We start from the raw sequence: 14297 nt of genomic DNA, 5'->3' as shown, positions 1-14297 counted from the left end.
TGTACTTATTTACTCACTTCAATTCTCACACTACCCTAAGCATCTGAAGACAGTTATAAGGAGGCAGCCCAGACTCTGCTGACAATTGGGAACCCAGGTCATATGAGACCGAGCCGCTGTGCACCTAATACAGGTAAGAAGACTCACTCTGACATACAGCTTGGGGAACAACTGCATATATTGATATGCTGAAGATATGTTTTTTATGTATACATACATACATATATATATATATTAGGGCCGGGACTCGATTAAAAAAAATAATCTAATTAATTAGAGGCTTTGTAATTAATTAATCGAAATTAATCGCATTTTAATCGCATATAAATATTTGACCTGAGAACAGTGAGAAGTAATTTTTTTCACATGGATTTTTAGTATACCATTGAATAATGACTGAATACATAAGCTTAAGCAACAAAAATATTGTTTATTTTTGTTCAAGTGCAACAGACCAGTGCAATTTTTGCCATTAAGTGTAGCAACACCATATTTAGAAATGTAGTACATTTCAGAAATGCAGGTAGCCTATAGATAGGTAGACCTTCTGTAAACTATAATACTTTGGGTTTTTTAAGTAAAACACAATACTTTCAAGTACATTCAGAACATTGGAAACCCTGACTGTTAGAAAACATCTCTGGTAGAGTGTGGGTTGTACCCGGAGTAACTAACCCGGAGTCAGGCTTAACGTCCACGCTAGCTGCTATATGTTTTTGCATTGAGGTGATACTCGATGTGCTGCGGTGATATGCGAATTCCTTGTTGCATGGCTTGCACTGAACCATGTTCTTATCGACGCCTCCATCCGTTCGTTTTTTTTAACGCGTTCATTTTTGTGTAATTAATGAATCTTAATTAACGTGTTAAAGTCCCGGCCCTAATATATATACACACACACACACACACACACACACACAGTGCTGCTTGAAAGTATGTGAACCCCTTGAACAGTTTAGAGTTTTCTGTTGTTTAACCATGATTTTTCTATTTTTTTTATCTCCAGTTTTCCACATAATGAAATGCCAGGTTTATGTTTATCAATTGTATGTACTTGTTTATGGGGAATTGTGTGAGTAGCCAAAAAACTACAGGAAACATGGAATTAGTGCATGTGCAAAAGTAAGTGAACCCCCAGCTGCATTGGTAAAGTCAAGAAGGTAACAGATTTGGTGAAACACGTTTGGGTGCTTAATTAGTCAATTAAGCAAACCAATCAAATGAGACATTGTTAGGAAAAGGGTTGGGCAACACAGATTAAAAGAGAGAAGAAACCAACCAAACTACTGTAGTGCCAAGGTGTACCTACACAGGTCAACAATGTGGAGAGGACATCATTAGAGCCGTCATCAGTGGTGAATAAGTATAGCCGGAGAGGGCATCGTTAGAGCCAGAATCTTTGGGGCATAAGTATGTCATCAGTGGTGAAGAAATAGGATTGAAGATATACTTGGAGTGCATACTAAGGGGGGCATACGTTTAGATGAAAAACCCAGTGTGCTCAGCAACAATAATCTGACAGCAGCAAGAATGTCATTATTATAAATTTCGTTACACACAAAGTCTTCAAAAACCTAATTTCAGGGATGCTGAGATGGTGTGAAAAAAAGACCCACTTAGGGCCTGATTAACTAACATTGCGACCGACAGATTAATCTGAGCCTTTGCCAAGGCGCACAATACCGCACAGTGTTTTTCCGCATTTTCCGCCGTATTTATCAAACCAGATCCGCACTGGGCAATCTGTGCCTACTCCGCCCTATAGTGTTATTTAGCACACCGTTAAAAAACGGGAGAAATCGCTTGCATGTTACTGCCACCATGGAGATTCGAGGAAGAGAAAACGAAGGTTCAGCGAAGAGGAGATAGATATATTGGTTCACGTTCGCTCAATCACTGAACCTGATTCAATGTGCGCGTGGGTATATTGTTGTTCTGCCCGCCATCACCTACAGTGAGATGTTTAAAAGAAGAATATGCTATTGGTGGCATTAATGCATTAACTGTCTAATATAACAATATAGATGTGTACATGGCGAAATTAATAATTTCTACAAGGGACATGGGTTCACTACCATATATCCCCACTGAAACAAATACATTAACCAAGTAGCCAGGCCTCTCCAAAATCCCCGTTGCTCAATCTTGGATAGATGGCACTATTCCGGAAGATAAAACTGTCATGGACAGATCCAGGGTATTTGTCTACCACGTTAGTAATGGTCATGTTGGCATCACATATGACCTGGACATTCATTGAATATGTGTGCTTTCTGTTTCGGTAAATGTGTTCCTGGATTGAAGGTGAGACTGTTTGCATGTGGATGCAATCAATGGCTCCAATTACGTTCGGAAAGTCCAGTTTGATGTCTCTAATTTCAGCTATCGTAGTGGGGGAATGTATATTGACCAGTGCGCCGTAGGAATGCGACGAGTACCTGGGTGAATATTTGGCTGAGTGAAGGCTGAGATATACCAACTGCAGTTGCTATAACTGTTCAAAATGATCCGGAGGCCAATATTTGCAATGTTGCCAGGAGTTTGACAACTGATGGAATGGAATGTGATCGCCAGCTGGAGGGTTCGATGTCGTCTCTGATCTGGTTCAGTAATTGTAATATTGTGTGGCTGGTTAACCTGTACCGTCTTATGATTTGTGGTTCGCTTAACTGAAAAAGTGTGAAACGAGTTGAAAAAAATCTTTCTGTGCGCTGTCTCTGTCTATGTCTTTGCCTTGCTCTTATAACTGCTGCCATATCAACGTTTTCAGACTCAATGGAAATGTGCTTCCTGGTTAGAGACGCGCGCTCGGCAGGTAGTTTTAGTAAATACCACGCAATACATCATTAGGCGCACTTAACTTCTCTCCTCCCATATTTTAGTGCAACACACCCACGTTCATTATAACCTCCCACCTCATTGCGGCTCACACCCACAAAGCGTTAATATGCGCCTCTTCTCAAATGCGCCTCCTTTTTAAATACCGTTTTATGTTTACAGCCGCTATTTTACGCCTCAAATGGGCGCAATCCTGTTAGTAAATCAGGCCCTTAGTGTTTGTGGCTAAGACTTTTGAAGTTTGCAGAACACCACTAGCACATATTTTACGCTACAACAGGCAGATCTCCTAGTGTTATGGTTACAAATATTTAAACGTACTCATCAGTAGGGTTGGGTACCGAGAACCGGTACCATTATAGCACCGGTTCCATGATACCGGTACGTTCCCGGACCGAAATGTCACGCAGATTTCGGTGCTTCCTTTCGGAGCCTGAGCCGATTGAAATAAATAACCGCAACAAATCATGCAGTTAAATCAACCAAAGTTAGGTAAAATGTTGTCTTATAAACAGGGTTAATTTCAGGCTGCAAACATGAAACATGGAGGCTGGTTCCAAAACAGTAGAAAACTAGCGACAGCTAACTAGTAGTACCGATATGAATTATTTTGTATTTTGTTGCTAGGCACATTTCGTGGGGCACATATACAACTGCCCGAGCTCCCAATGTAAACGCTGTCATGCAGCAGGCAGCATTTCACAGAGCAAGCACAAACAGAACTAGCCATCAACCTTTTAGCAGAGAAAAATCGAAAGGTAGACGGGCAAGTGTTACTATATTTAGCACAAAAAGATTCAAACATCACGATGTGCAGCAAATGCAACAAAACAACTGCGTGTTAGGGCTGTAACGATACACCTACCTCACGATTCGATTCGTATCACGATTCTTGACCCACGGTTCGATACACCCCACGATATTATTATTATTTATTTTTTTTATTTCACATTAGAATAAGTATGAGCTATAAGAAAATTAAGTAGCAATTTATAACCAAATATTGAGGTTTTTATTACTCAAAGCAATGCTGTTGAAAAACATTCAACAAACTTCTGAAAAAGTAGGCTTGAACAAAGCCTAAAAATATGAGGGAAACAACACATAAATAACCAAATAACTTAAACTATGATGGCAGTGTATGGCCAAATGTGACAGACCCTAACTGCCACGTATTTTATGAACAGGGCCCAGGCTAATCAAATGAATGAATATCGAGGAGGCAAGAGTTTAGCAAAATAAAACATTTTATTTCTGTAGTTTAATAAATATCTGGTCACTGGTATTTAATGACATGACAAAAACAGTTCTCACACACGCACACCCTCATACACTGCCATCATAGTTACCCGCGATATACAGGCTACTGGCAACAGTAACACACCCACTAAAAAGAGATATAAGATCTGGAATAACCCAACTCACGCACACGAACCAGAGCAATCAAACGTGTTACAATGTTTCAGAACACTACACACATTAGTGAATAGCCGCCACACCACTACACCACGTATTATGGTATGCACTTCCACACAATGCGCACACTTGGGAACCACTACAAACTGAACGCTAGGGTTACACAGTAACCCCGTACATCACAAGATGGCCGTTAAGTAACGAAAGCACACACACACATTCATGCAAACAAAATACAGAAAGATCCAAAGAAAGTAGGCTTACTAGCGAACCAAACTTTTTGTATCACGTGACCGCTGAGGGCATGTCGTGGTTCTGCCTCCTCGCATCGCGATGCAGGTTCGTGGCCCAGAGTGTCGCGATTTCTGGGTTCGATCCAATATCGTTACAGCCCTACTGCGTGTGTAACGAGGCTAGAGAAGGCAAGAGTCAACAGCAGATCAGACAGACTGACGGAGAGGACCTCAAAACTTTTCCTAATATCTTAAAGGGGCAGTACACATTTTCTCGTACTCTGTGTGTTCAGGTAACAAGTTTAACTATAAACAAGGTAGAAAAGATAGGTATAAACAAATGAAATTTCATTAAATAAATGCAAACAAAATAATACATTTTTGACTCAAAAGGCAATTATGCCCATATTTTTGCAAAAGAAGTTTGAAGCTGTAGTGTGTACAGATTGTGTGTGTTTTGTATGTATTTATATTTATATATTTATAGTGTACTTTTAAACAGTTAATATATTGTTCAATTTGAAGAAAAATTGCCTTGTCCATAAAAAAGCCTTTCTTAAATGTCGTCAATCGTTGTTTTCTTGCTTTAAAAAAAAAAAAAGTATCGGTTCAGGCACCATTTAGGCACCGGGATCGTTTTAAAAGTATCGGTTTAGCACCGGTATCGGATAAAACCCAAACGATACCCATCCCTACTCATCAGGTTCCTTCTCAAATGGTAGTAGTTCATCAAGATGTTCGACCATATTAGGCATGCACTATGTTTCATTGTCCTTGTTAAGAAAAAACTTATCTCCATCTCTCTGTTTACACGCGCATGAATGGACAAATTAAATCAGTCAGCAGTTGAGTGATTGGGGTAAACTTTATATAAGAACTGTTTTTCAGTCATCAGAGAAGTGGTAGACAGAGACTGACATGAAATAAATGCAGTTCACATGAAAAACTAAATGTAATTAGCCATGCTAGAAAAATCAAATGGCACAAAAATCTAATGGCTTTTGGACCACAAAAAATAGGTTATTTTCTTTTCCTCCAGGCAGTAAGTGTGGACAGAGCCCTCATCAGGGAGGCATCTAAAGGGAATGACAAGTAATGTGGCCACTTTATTAGCATCAACAGCATAGCACAATTTTATATATACAGGTGCATCTCAATAAATTAGAATATCATCAAAAAGTTGATTTATTTCAGTAATTCTATTCAAAAAGTGAAACTCATTTTTTATATAGGTTCATTACATACAGACTGATATATTTCAAGTGATTATTTCTTTTAAATTTGATGATTATAACCGACAGCTAATGAAAACCCCAAATTCAGTATCTCAGAAAATTTGAATATTCCTGAAGACCAATAGAAAAAAGGATTTTTAACACAGAAATGTTGGACTAGTGAAAAGTATGAACATGTACAGCACTCAATACTTGGTCTGGGCTCCCTTTGCATGAATTACTGCAGCAATGCGTCGTCGCATGAAGGCAATCAGTCTGTGGCACTACTGAGGTGTTATGGAAGACCACGTTGCTCTGATAGTGGCCTTCAGCTCTTCTGCGTTGTTGGGTCTATTGTCTCGCATCTTCCTTTTCACAATACCCTATAGAATCTATGGGTTTTAGGTCAGGCGAGTTTGCTGGCCAATCAAGCACAGGAAGCCAGGTACTGGGACCTTTGGAAGTGGGTGCAGGCGCCAAGTCCTGATGGAAAATGAAATCCGCATCTCCATAGGATGGTCAGCAGAGGGAAGCATGAAGTGCTCTAAAACAGACGGCTGTGCTGACCTTGGACCTGAGAAAACACAATGGACTAACACCAGCAAATGACATGGCACCCCAAACCATCATTCACTGTGGAAACTTTACACTGGACCTCAAGCAACTTGGATCCTGTGCCTCTCCTCTCTTCCTCCAGACTCTGGGACCTTGATTTCCAAATGAAATGCAAAATTTGCTTTCATCTGAAAAGAGAACTTTGGACCACTGACCAACTGTGCAGTCCTTTTTGTCCATAGCCCAGGTGAGACGCCTCTGACGTCTCCGGTTCAAGAGTGGCTTGACACAGTAATGCGACAGTTAAAGCCCATGTCCTGGATACGTCTGTGTGTGTAGGCTCTTGAAGCACTGACTCCAGCTGCAGTCCACTCCTTGTGAATCTCCCTTGAATGGGCTTTGTTTCACAATCCTCTCAAGGCTGCGGTTATCCCTGTTGCGTGTGCACCTTTTTCTACCACATTTTTTCCTTCCATTCAACTTCCCATTAATGTGCTTGGATACAGCACTCTGTGAACAGCCAGCTTCTTTAGCAATGACCTTTTGTGTCTTACCCTCCTTGTGCAGGGTGTCAATGATCGTCTTCTGGACAACTGTCAAGTCAGCAGTCTTCCCCATGATTGTGTAGCCTACTGAACTAGACTGAGAGACCATTTAAAGGCTCAGGAAGCCTTTGACGGTGTTTTGAGTTAATTAGATGATTAGAGTGTGACACCATGAGTCTTCAATATTGAACTTTTTCACAATATTCTAATTTTCTGAGATACCGAATTTGAGGTTTTCATTAGCTGTCGGTTAAAATCATCAAATTTAAAAGAAATAATCACTTGAAATATATCAGTCTGTGTGTAATGAACCTATATAAAACAATGAGTTTCACTTTTTGAATAGAATTACTGAAATAAATCAACTTTTTGATGATATTCTAATTTATTGAGATGCACCTGTAGTTGGAGAAGGAGAAGCAGAGAGGGTTGCCCGGCCTGGTGTGTGAATGTAGCGATGGGTACTCTAGTTTTGAAATATTGTGTGTTTTCCAAAAAGTTTAGAATTATTGTACAAGTATTCCTTCCAACAGAAGCAGATCAGGAACAAGCAGATGAGCAGCCCATTGATACACATACAGACCCTGGAACAGCGGATGAACAGCCCACTGATACACATACACCCCCTGGAACAGCAGATGAGCAGCCCACTGATACACATACAGAGCCTGGAACAGCAGATGAACAGCCCACTGATACACATACAGACCATGGAAAAGAGGATAAGCACCCTACTGGAACACATACAGACCCTGGAACAGCAGATAAACAGCCCACTGATACACATACACCCCCTGGAACAGCGAATGAACAGCCAACTGATACACATACAGACCCTGGAACAGCAGATAAACAGCCCACTGATACACATACACCCCCTGGAACAGCGGATGAACAGCCAACTGATACACATACAGACCCTGGAACAGCAGATGGACAGCCCACTGGAACACATACAGACTTTGGAACAGCATATGTTTCTTCAGAGCCTGGAACAGCAGATGTTTATTCAGACCCTGGAACTGCAGATGTTTCTTCAGAACATGGAACCTCTCTCTGTGGTGCTTCATTCATTGGGGGAAACTTAAAACATGTATGTGAGATAAACTGAAATAATGTTAAATTGACAGCATCGTTTTTGTAATCAGTACTAATAGTTACTCATTTCTTCCAGCAGGGAGCTGCTGTCTCAACAGATGTGTCTCAGCTGGCAGAGACTAGCTGCGAGGAGCCTGTGTTCATCATCTCCCTGACTGAAATTTCACCATCCTTCATAGAGACACTTCCCTCTGACACTGACACCCCCCTCTCACACACTCAGCTGCTCTTCTGTAATCCAGAACCTCTCCCATCTCTTCCAGACACTCTTTCCTCTGATACGCAGATACTCCCATGTCTCAACGACACACTTCCTCCTACGACAGAATCTCTGCCATCTTTTTCAGAGATGCGCTTATCTTCCCCTGAGCCCCTCACATCTCTCAGAGAGCCTCATAACTTGGTCACGGACATTGTTCCTTCTCTGAAGGAGCCCACACCTCCCATTGCAGATGATCTGCCCACTGTTACAGAGCCTCTGTCTTCTCTCACAAAACCCAGTCTGATGACGGCCCAATTCAACACAGGACTAGGAACACAAGGGTGAGCTGTTCTCTGCACACATGCATGTGTGTTTTTCTACTCATGTGTTAGTCTCAGTCAGCTCTGCTCTAACCATATTACCCAGACTATAAACCACAACCTATATAAACCACAGAACTGTTCTCTATGTCATTTTATAAAACAAACCGGTGTATTGACCACACCGTTGAATTAAATGCCATGTGTTTGTGGTGCTGTAGGGGATGGGCATTTCTACCCATCCCCCACCCTCTCCTCGGAAACACACACCTGCTACACTCATTCCCGCCCATATTGAAAAACATTTATTTATTAAGTGTTTATTTAGTGTTATGGTGTCCTGTGGTAATGGATGCTAAATGTTTCAGTCGAATCGTTTATAGATCTCCTGGCAACCACTGAATTAACATGTTAGAGAAGGGCATGGGAGAGGGAAGACTTCCCCCCTTTAATTCACTGCATTGGTATCAGAGTAAGCCCTTGCTCCATTGATGTCCCATTATTTCTCTCAGGATTATTTAATGTCTATGCCAGGGGTTTTCAACTGGTTTTGTCCCAGGGACCACCATTCTGATTAGAAAATAATCCGCGGCCCCCTGATATGCCTGCGCGCGTGCGTGTGTGCGTGCGTTCGTGCATGTGTGGGGAGAGGGGAGACCTGTCAGTGTAATATCTGGGCATGGTGAAGTCCACACAGCCTGTCTTTTCGTGGCGAAATGGTAGACAGCGACAGTCTCATATCATTCTCTTGCCCTGTACTTATTCTTCAAGTACGCAAAAAAAAATGCTCTCACACAGGTAGTTTGAAAGTTTGCAAAATACACCTCATTGCTTTTGCAGCAAGCTCTGGAAATTCTGTCTGGCAACTTATCCAGAACTTAAGTTGTATTAAATTACGCAACATCTGTTGCATGTACTCAATAAGCTTGGCATTCACTGTGATCACTCTGAACCAGAGACTGCCTTTTTACTGGTGAGCTTAGTTTGGGGAATTAAACTTTGCTTCAGGTTATGCAGCAAGCTGTGTTACTTGGTTGCTATGGTTGCCTAGGTGCTATGCTTGCTTGCTAGCTAGATAATTAGCTAGCTAAACAAATATTTTAAATAACCTTGAACAGTTTAAATGGCAGAGTTATATTTGCATGACATGATAGCTAGTTATCAAGCTGAAGTTACAGTGTCCTCAAAATTATAATAAAAAAGTTAGAAACCCGGTGTCTGTGCAGCTGTGAAGATGGCTCCCTAAGCTTGAGATTGCTAGGTTAGTTTAAAAGCTACAATAGGTAGAAACCCTCTAGCTGCCTGTGCAGCTTCATATTAACATGAATTAATATTTACTTCATATTAAGATGAGTTCATATTACACATGATAACAACTACTTAATGTTAAGATGTTTATCTTTAACGGTTATATTCCCTAAGGTAGAGATAGCAATAATAGTTCATAGCTAGGTTAACTGCCGTGAGACCTTGCATGTCCTACACACCTCACGTGATGCTTACAGCTCTGAAGCATCCCATTAGATAGGAGTATACACTAGGGGTGTAAAAAAATAACCGATACGTATCGATATCCGTTTTTAGCGTGTAAGATACGACTATATCGATGCGTGAAGTCCCGTATCGGTCTTTAAATTTCATGAACCGGTCTTTGCCCGATTTAAAAGTTATGAATCTGTTCACAGGCGTTTGTCCCTCCGTTTTTTTAAACACAAAACACTTGCTGGCCTGTTGCATTTGATCTCAGTCTGAACAATGACAGCCTGTCATTGGCCAAAGCCCGCATAGCATAAACCAATCAGGCTGTATTCTCAGTATTAACGCTAAGCCCTGGAGAGAATGACAACTCTCATTCAGTTGAATGGCCAATGCTATGCTAGCTACGTTATTCATTTTCAAAGGCCAATGCTATGCTAGCTACTTCAGCCAAGGAAGATACACATAGTTGTTGATTGCGTGTTTCTACAGACATCCTTGGATTTAAATAATTAGAAAATAATAAATAGGAGAATATTTGTATCATTAACAATTATGTTTAACATTTATAGTCATGATTCCGAGACCTAGCCATCGTGATGTCCTAACATAAAAAAAGCACTATATGAACACTGCAAAAAAATGATTGCCGGTCAAAGTGAAACCGTTGCGTCGTCATGCCTTTTCATAGTGCGAACAGAACAGATTTTATCGTTACCTTCAACAGCCGGACACTACAAGCTTTTCTCTGGTGGAGCGGGGCGAACATCTATGGCTTCAGGTATTACAGGTTCATTCTTAATCAGACGGTTCACCCTCATCAGTTGCGTTTGTCCTGTGAAAAAAGCTTTTAAGGCTAGTCTGCTTGGCCATGTTAGATCCTTCTCACTCAGTTTGCTTCTTGTTTATAACCAACGGTTTGCGCTTTATGTAAAACGCAGCATACGTGTTGTTAATACCAGCAGTGCATGTTGCTTTATAGCCCTAAATATTAGGGTAATTAAATTCCGATTGTGTTTGGGGGACATTTCATTTTTTTCCCGGACAACGGGACATACTGTTAGAGAATGAGGTCCATTGTTTCCTCACAACTTGGTGTTTTCAATAATTGAATTGCATCTAATCGTATCGCATGGCATAGCATCGAATCCTACTGAATCGTTTTGTGTCAACATGCATCTTTTCTTGTATCGTATCGTGCCCATGTATCGAGATACGAATTGAATCGTTTTTGTCATGAGAAATTTACACCCCTAGTATACACTCATACACACACACACACACACTTGTTTCTTTATCATTATGGAAGACTGAGTTTGTTGTATTTTGTCTATCCAATTTGTTTTTACCTGATGCATTAACGGGATTTCAATTCAATTCAATTTTATTTGTATAGCGCCATTACAATACAATTGCCTCTAGGCGCTTAACAGAGCCCAGAGCCTCAACCCCCTTAGTACATGCACAATGGCAACAGGGGCAAGAAAAAAACTCCCTGTTAGGCAGGAAGAAACCTTAAGCAGAACCACGGCACATAAGGGGATTGCATGTTTTTACAGACATCCTTGGATTTAAATAATTATGTAAGGGATAATGTATAGAACGCAGGTCCTTATCGGAAAATAAGTCCGAACAGGGTGAACCGGACACCGACGCAAAGCGGAGGTGTCTTGCTTCGCCCTGAAGGGACTTATTTTCCGATAAGGACCTGCGTTCTATACATTATCCCGCTTATTATACGGTTACTTGCCACAACAAAACAAAAAAACAAATACACTTAACACAGTGTGTCTTTTTACAATGTATTTGTTACTATACGTAGTGTTAAAAAGCAGAGAAATAGTTCGCCAAAGACGTTGAACATTCTTTAGAACACAGCTGCTCAACCGTCCGCTGAAACTCCATTGATAAGTTAGTGTGGAATACTTGCGGAATGATACGAAAGACCTATATCAGAAGCACAAAACCCGTTGCCATTGACAGCACAGCGGTCATTATATGCAGGTCATTATATGAAAATAAGTACCTGCGAACGTTGGGGATGGCCCAATCAAATCAACAGGGCTTTTTGGAACGTTCTAAAGAGCCGTATAATAAAAGATAATAAATAGGAGAATATTTGTATCATAAACAATTATGTTTAACATTTATAGTCATGACTCCGAGACCTAGCCATCGTGATGTCCTAACAAAAAAAAAGCACTATATGAGATTCATATGTTAGAGGGAGAGAGACTACTACCTATTACATTCTACCTGGCAGAGTTACTGTGCACATTACTAATTTTCAGGTGGGGAAAAAAAAAATATTCTCATGTATTAAAACCAGGGCAGCTGAATTTTTTACAAAATCAATGTATAAACTGCTGTTTCTAGTCGGGAAATTACGGTATCCTCAGTGTCTCATACAGCTCCTCTCAATTTATATTTTATGATTGATGTGGCAGTCTTTGCCTAGTTTTGGAAAAGCTTTGCAGAAATAGTCACATTGTTTTTTTTGTCTTTGTTTACTAGTTATCGAGATCTCCTGGAGGCTGACAGAAGAACTGTACCTCATCTGCTGGTCACTGATGCTCTGATGCCTGTGCTAAACGAGAATAAACAACCTGAGTGTACCATAGACATCTCCTCACCACCAGATCTCACTCTAACGTCTTCAGACATCCAACCTGGTAAAATGCAGATCTCATATTTGGTCCTTATAGTTGATGAGATGATGCCTCTAGCCAAGCCAATAAGCTAATTGTTTTCATTAATTTACTTGATGGTCCTTTCCTGTGCCTGGTGAAGATGTATCAACTAACATTGCCCCGCCTCAGAAGAGCCGAGGGTATGATGGAGCTAGGAGAGGTGGGGCATTTCTCTCATTATGCAGTGGATAAATCATCTGGGAAACATAATACAAATATATTTATTTATATATATATATAATATGTAACATATTTAACACATTTCTACTTTGTGCACTCCAGGCAAAACACAAGTGCAATCAGGTCTGCCGTCAAGAAGGACATCAGCTAAATGCATCTCAGCACGGGCCCTTAGAACCCCTCCTGTTTCTCGAATCTGCAAAACTGATCAGCCAAGCTCTACACAATTAGCAGAAGCATTATTGGAGATATCTTCAGTACATTTACCAAAAAGTCGAGTCAAAGGGAGACAGACAAGGATAAAGGCAGTCACAGTTGCTGCTTTGGGAGATACACAGTCTCTCTGTCCCATTACTCCTCAAGTCCCTGTTTCTACGAATAGGTAAGTGTGTTTTTTATTAAGAATAGGGATGCAAATGATTAATCGACTTTAGATTAATTGTCGATCAAGTGGTTGCTCGATCAAAATGTATTAATCACGATTAATCGCTAGAGGGCGCTAGCGCGAGAGACCGGTTGAAAACAAAATGAAGCGGGCGAAAAGAAGTGCGGTGTGGAACCACTTCAACATTGTTAATTCAGGCAAAGAAGTCAAATGTTCTCTGTGTAATGCGGTATTGAAATACAATAGTTCCACTAGCTCACTCAGTTATCATTTGAACACCGTGCATGCTGCTGTCCTGCATGGCACCACCAGTTCACCTGGTCAACCTAAAATCACAGCTACACTGTATTATACCTTCTCTCGCTTACTGCCGCGAGTTAAGGCTTAAAACTCAGGTTAGCTGTTAGCTCGTTAGCGGGCTAGCTCACCTTGCTATGAATGTGAATATCTCTGTCTACTCCCGTGCTAACGTGTGCCCGCGAGTTTGGCTCATGAGAGTTAGTAAGTAAGTAAGTAAGAGTTGAGTTGGCTATTTAGCTTGATAGCGGACTAGCTCACTCAGGCTTAATGATATTATATACCTAGCTCGTTAGCGGGCTAGCTTACCTTTGCCTGATGGCTTGCCATTAAGAATGTAACTACTCTATCCCTCACAACCGTGAGCGCGAGTTAAACTTCAGAGAGTTGTGTTGGCTATTTAGCTTGTAATAGCCTAGATGCAGTTTCTTCATAATCTATAGGCTCAATAATATTCTGCTTGGCTCTCTATTTAATTTCTTCTAATCTTTTTTTTTTAACGTCTGTTTCAAATGCAAGAACTGAGCCAGTCCATAATTTATTTCTTTGTTTTAAATTAAAGAATGTATTTTGTTATACCATAAAAAAACTTTTCTGCTTTCTTTTCCTAATGCATAATTACTTGAGGAATGTATAATAGAATAGAATAGAATTATCATAATGTAATGTAATATAATAACTCAACTATTTAGCTGATATTTATAAAGGCCCTATTGAAGCACTGAAACTCAGGTGAAAAACGCCGCTTATCAATTAATCGAAAGTCGATCGATAAGATTATCAACTAATGATTAATGAATTAATCGATAATTTGCATCCCTAATTAAGAACCAAAATAACTAGATGAA

The 14297-nt window shown here is 40.4% G+C and overlaps 1 protein-coding gene across 6 annotated transcripts in view; it reads left to right on the top strand.

Moving 5' to 3' along the window:
• Positions 1 to 14297, top strand: part of LOC308372789 (uncharacterized protein) — a 92017-nt gene that overhangs the window by 60549 nt on the left and 17171 nt on the right. For 5 of the 6 annotated variants that reach the window (XM_080848104.1, XM_080848106.1, XM_080848105.1 and 2 more), the window contains exons 17-22: positions 41 to 133; positions 7335 to 7894; positions 7976 to 8442; positions 12412 to 12569; positions 12688 to 12747; positions 12870 to 13149. In XM_080848104.1, coding sequence (XP_080704230.1) covers positions 41 to 133; positions 7335 to 7894; positions 7976 to 8442; positions 12412 to 12569; positions 12688 to 12747; positions 12870 to 13149 — 1618 coding nt within the window. The remainder of the gene's footprint in view (positions 1 to 40; positions 134 to 7334; positions 7895 to 7975; positions 8443 to 12411; positions 12570 to 12687; positions 12748 to 12869; positions 13150 to 14297) is intronic. The other variant, XM_080848102.1, reaches the window with a different exon arrangement.

This window comes from Sprattus sprattus, assembly GCF_963457725.1.
Source record: "Sprattus sprattus genome assembly, chromosome: 11".
Taxonomy (NCBI): Eukaryota; Metazoa; Chordata; class Actinopteri; order Clupeiformes; family Clupeidae; genus Sprattus; species Sprattus sprattus.
Note: the sequence above shows the minus strand (reverse complement) of the source record. Positions and strands in the feature narration are given on the sequence as shown.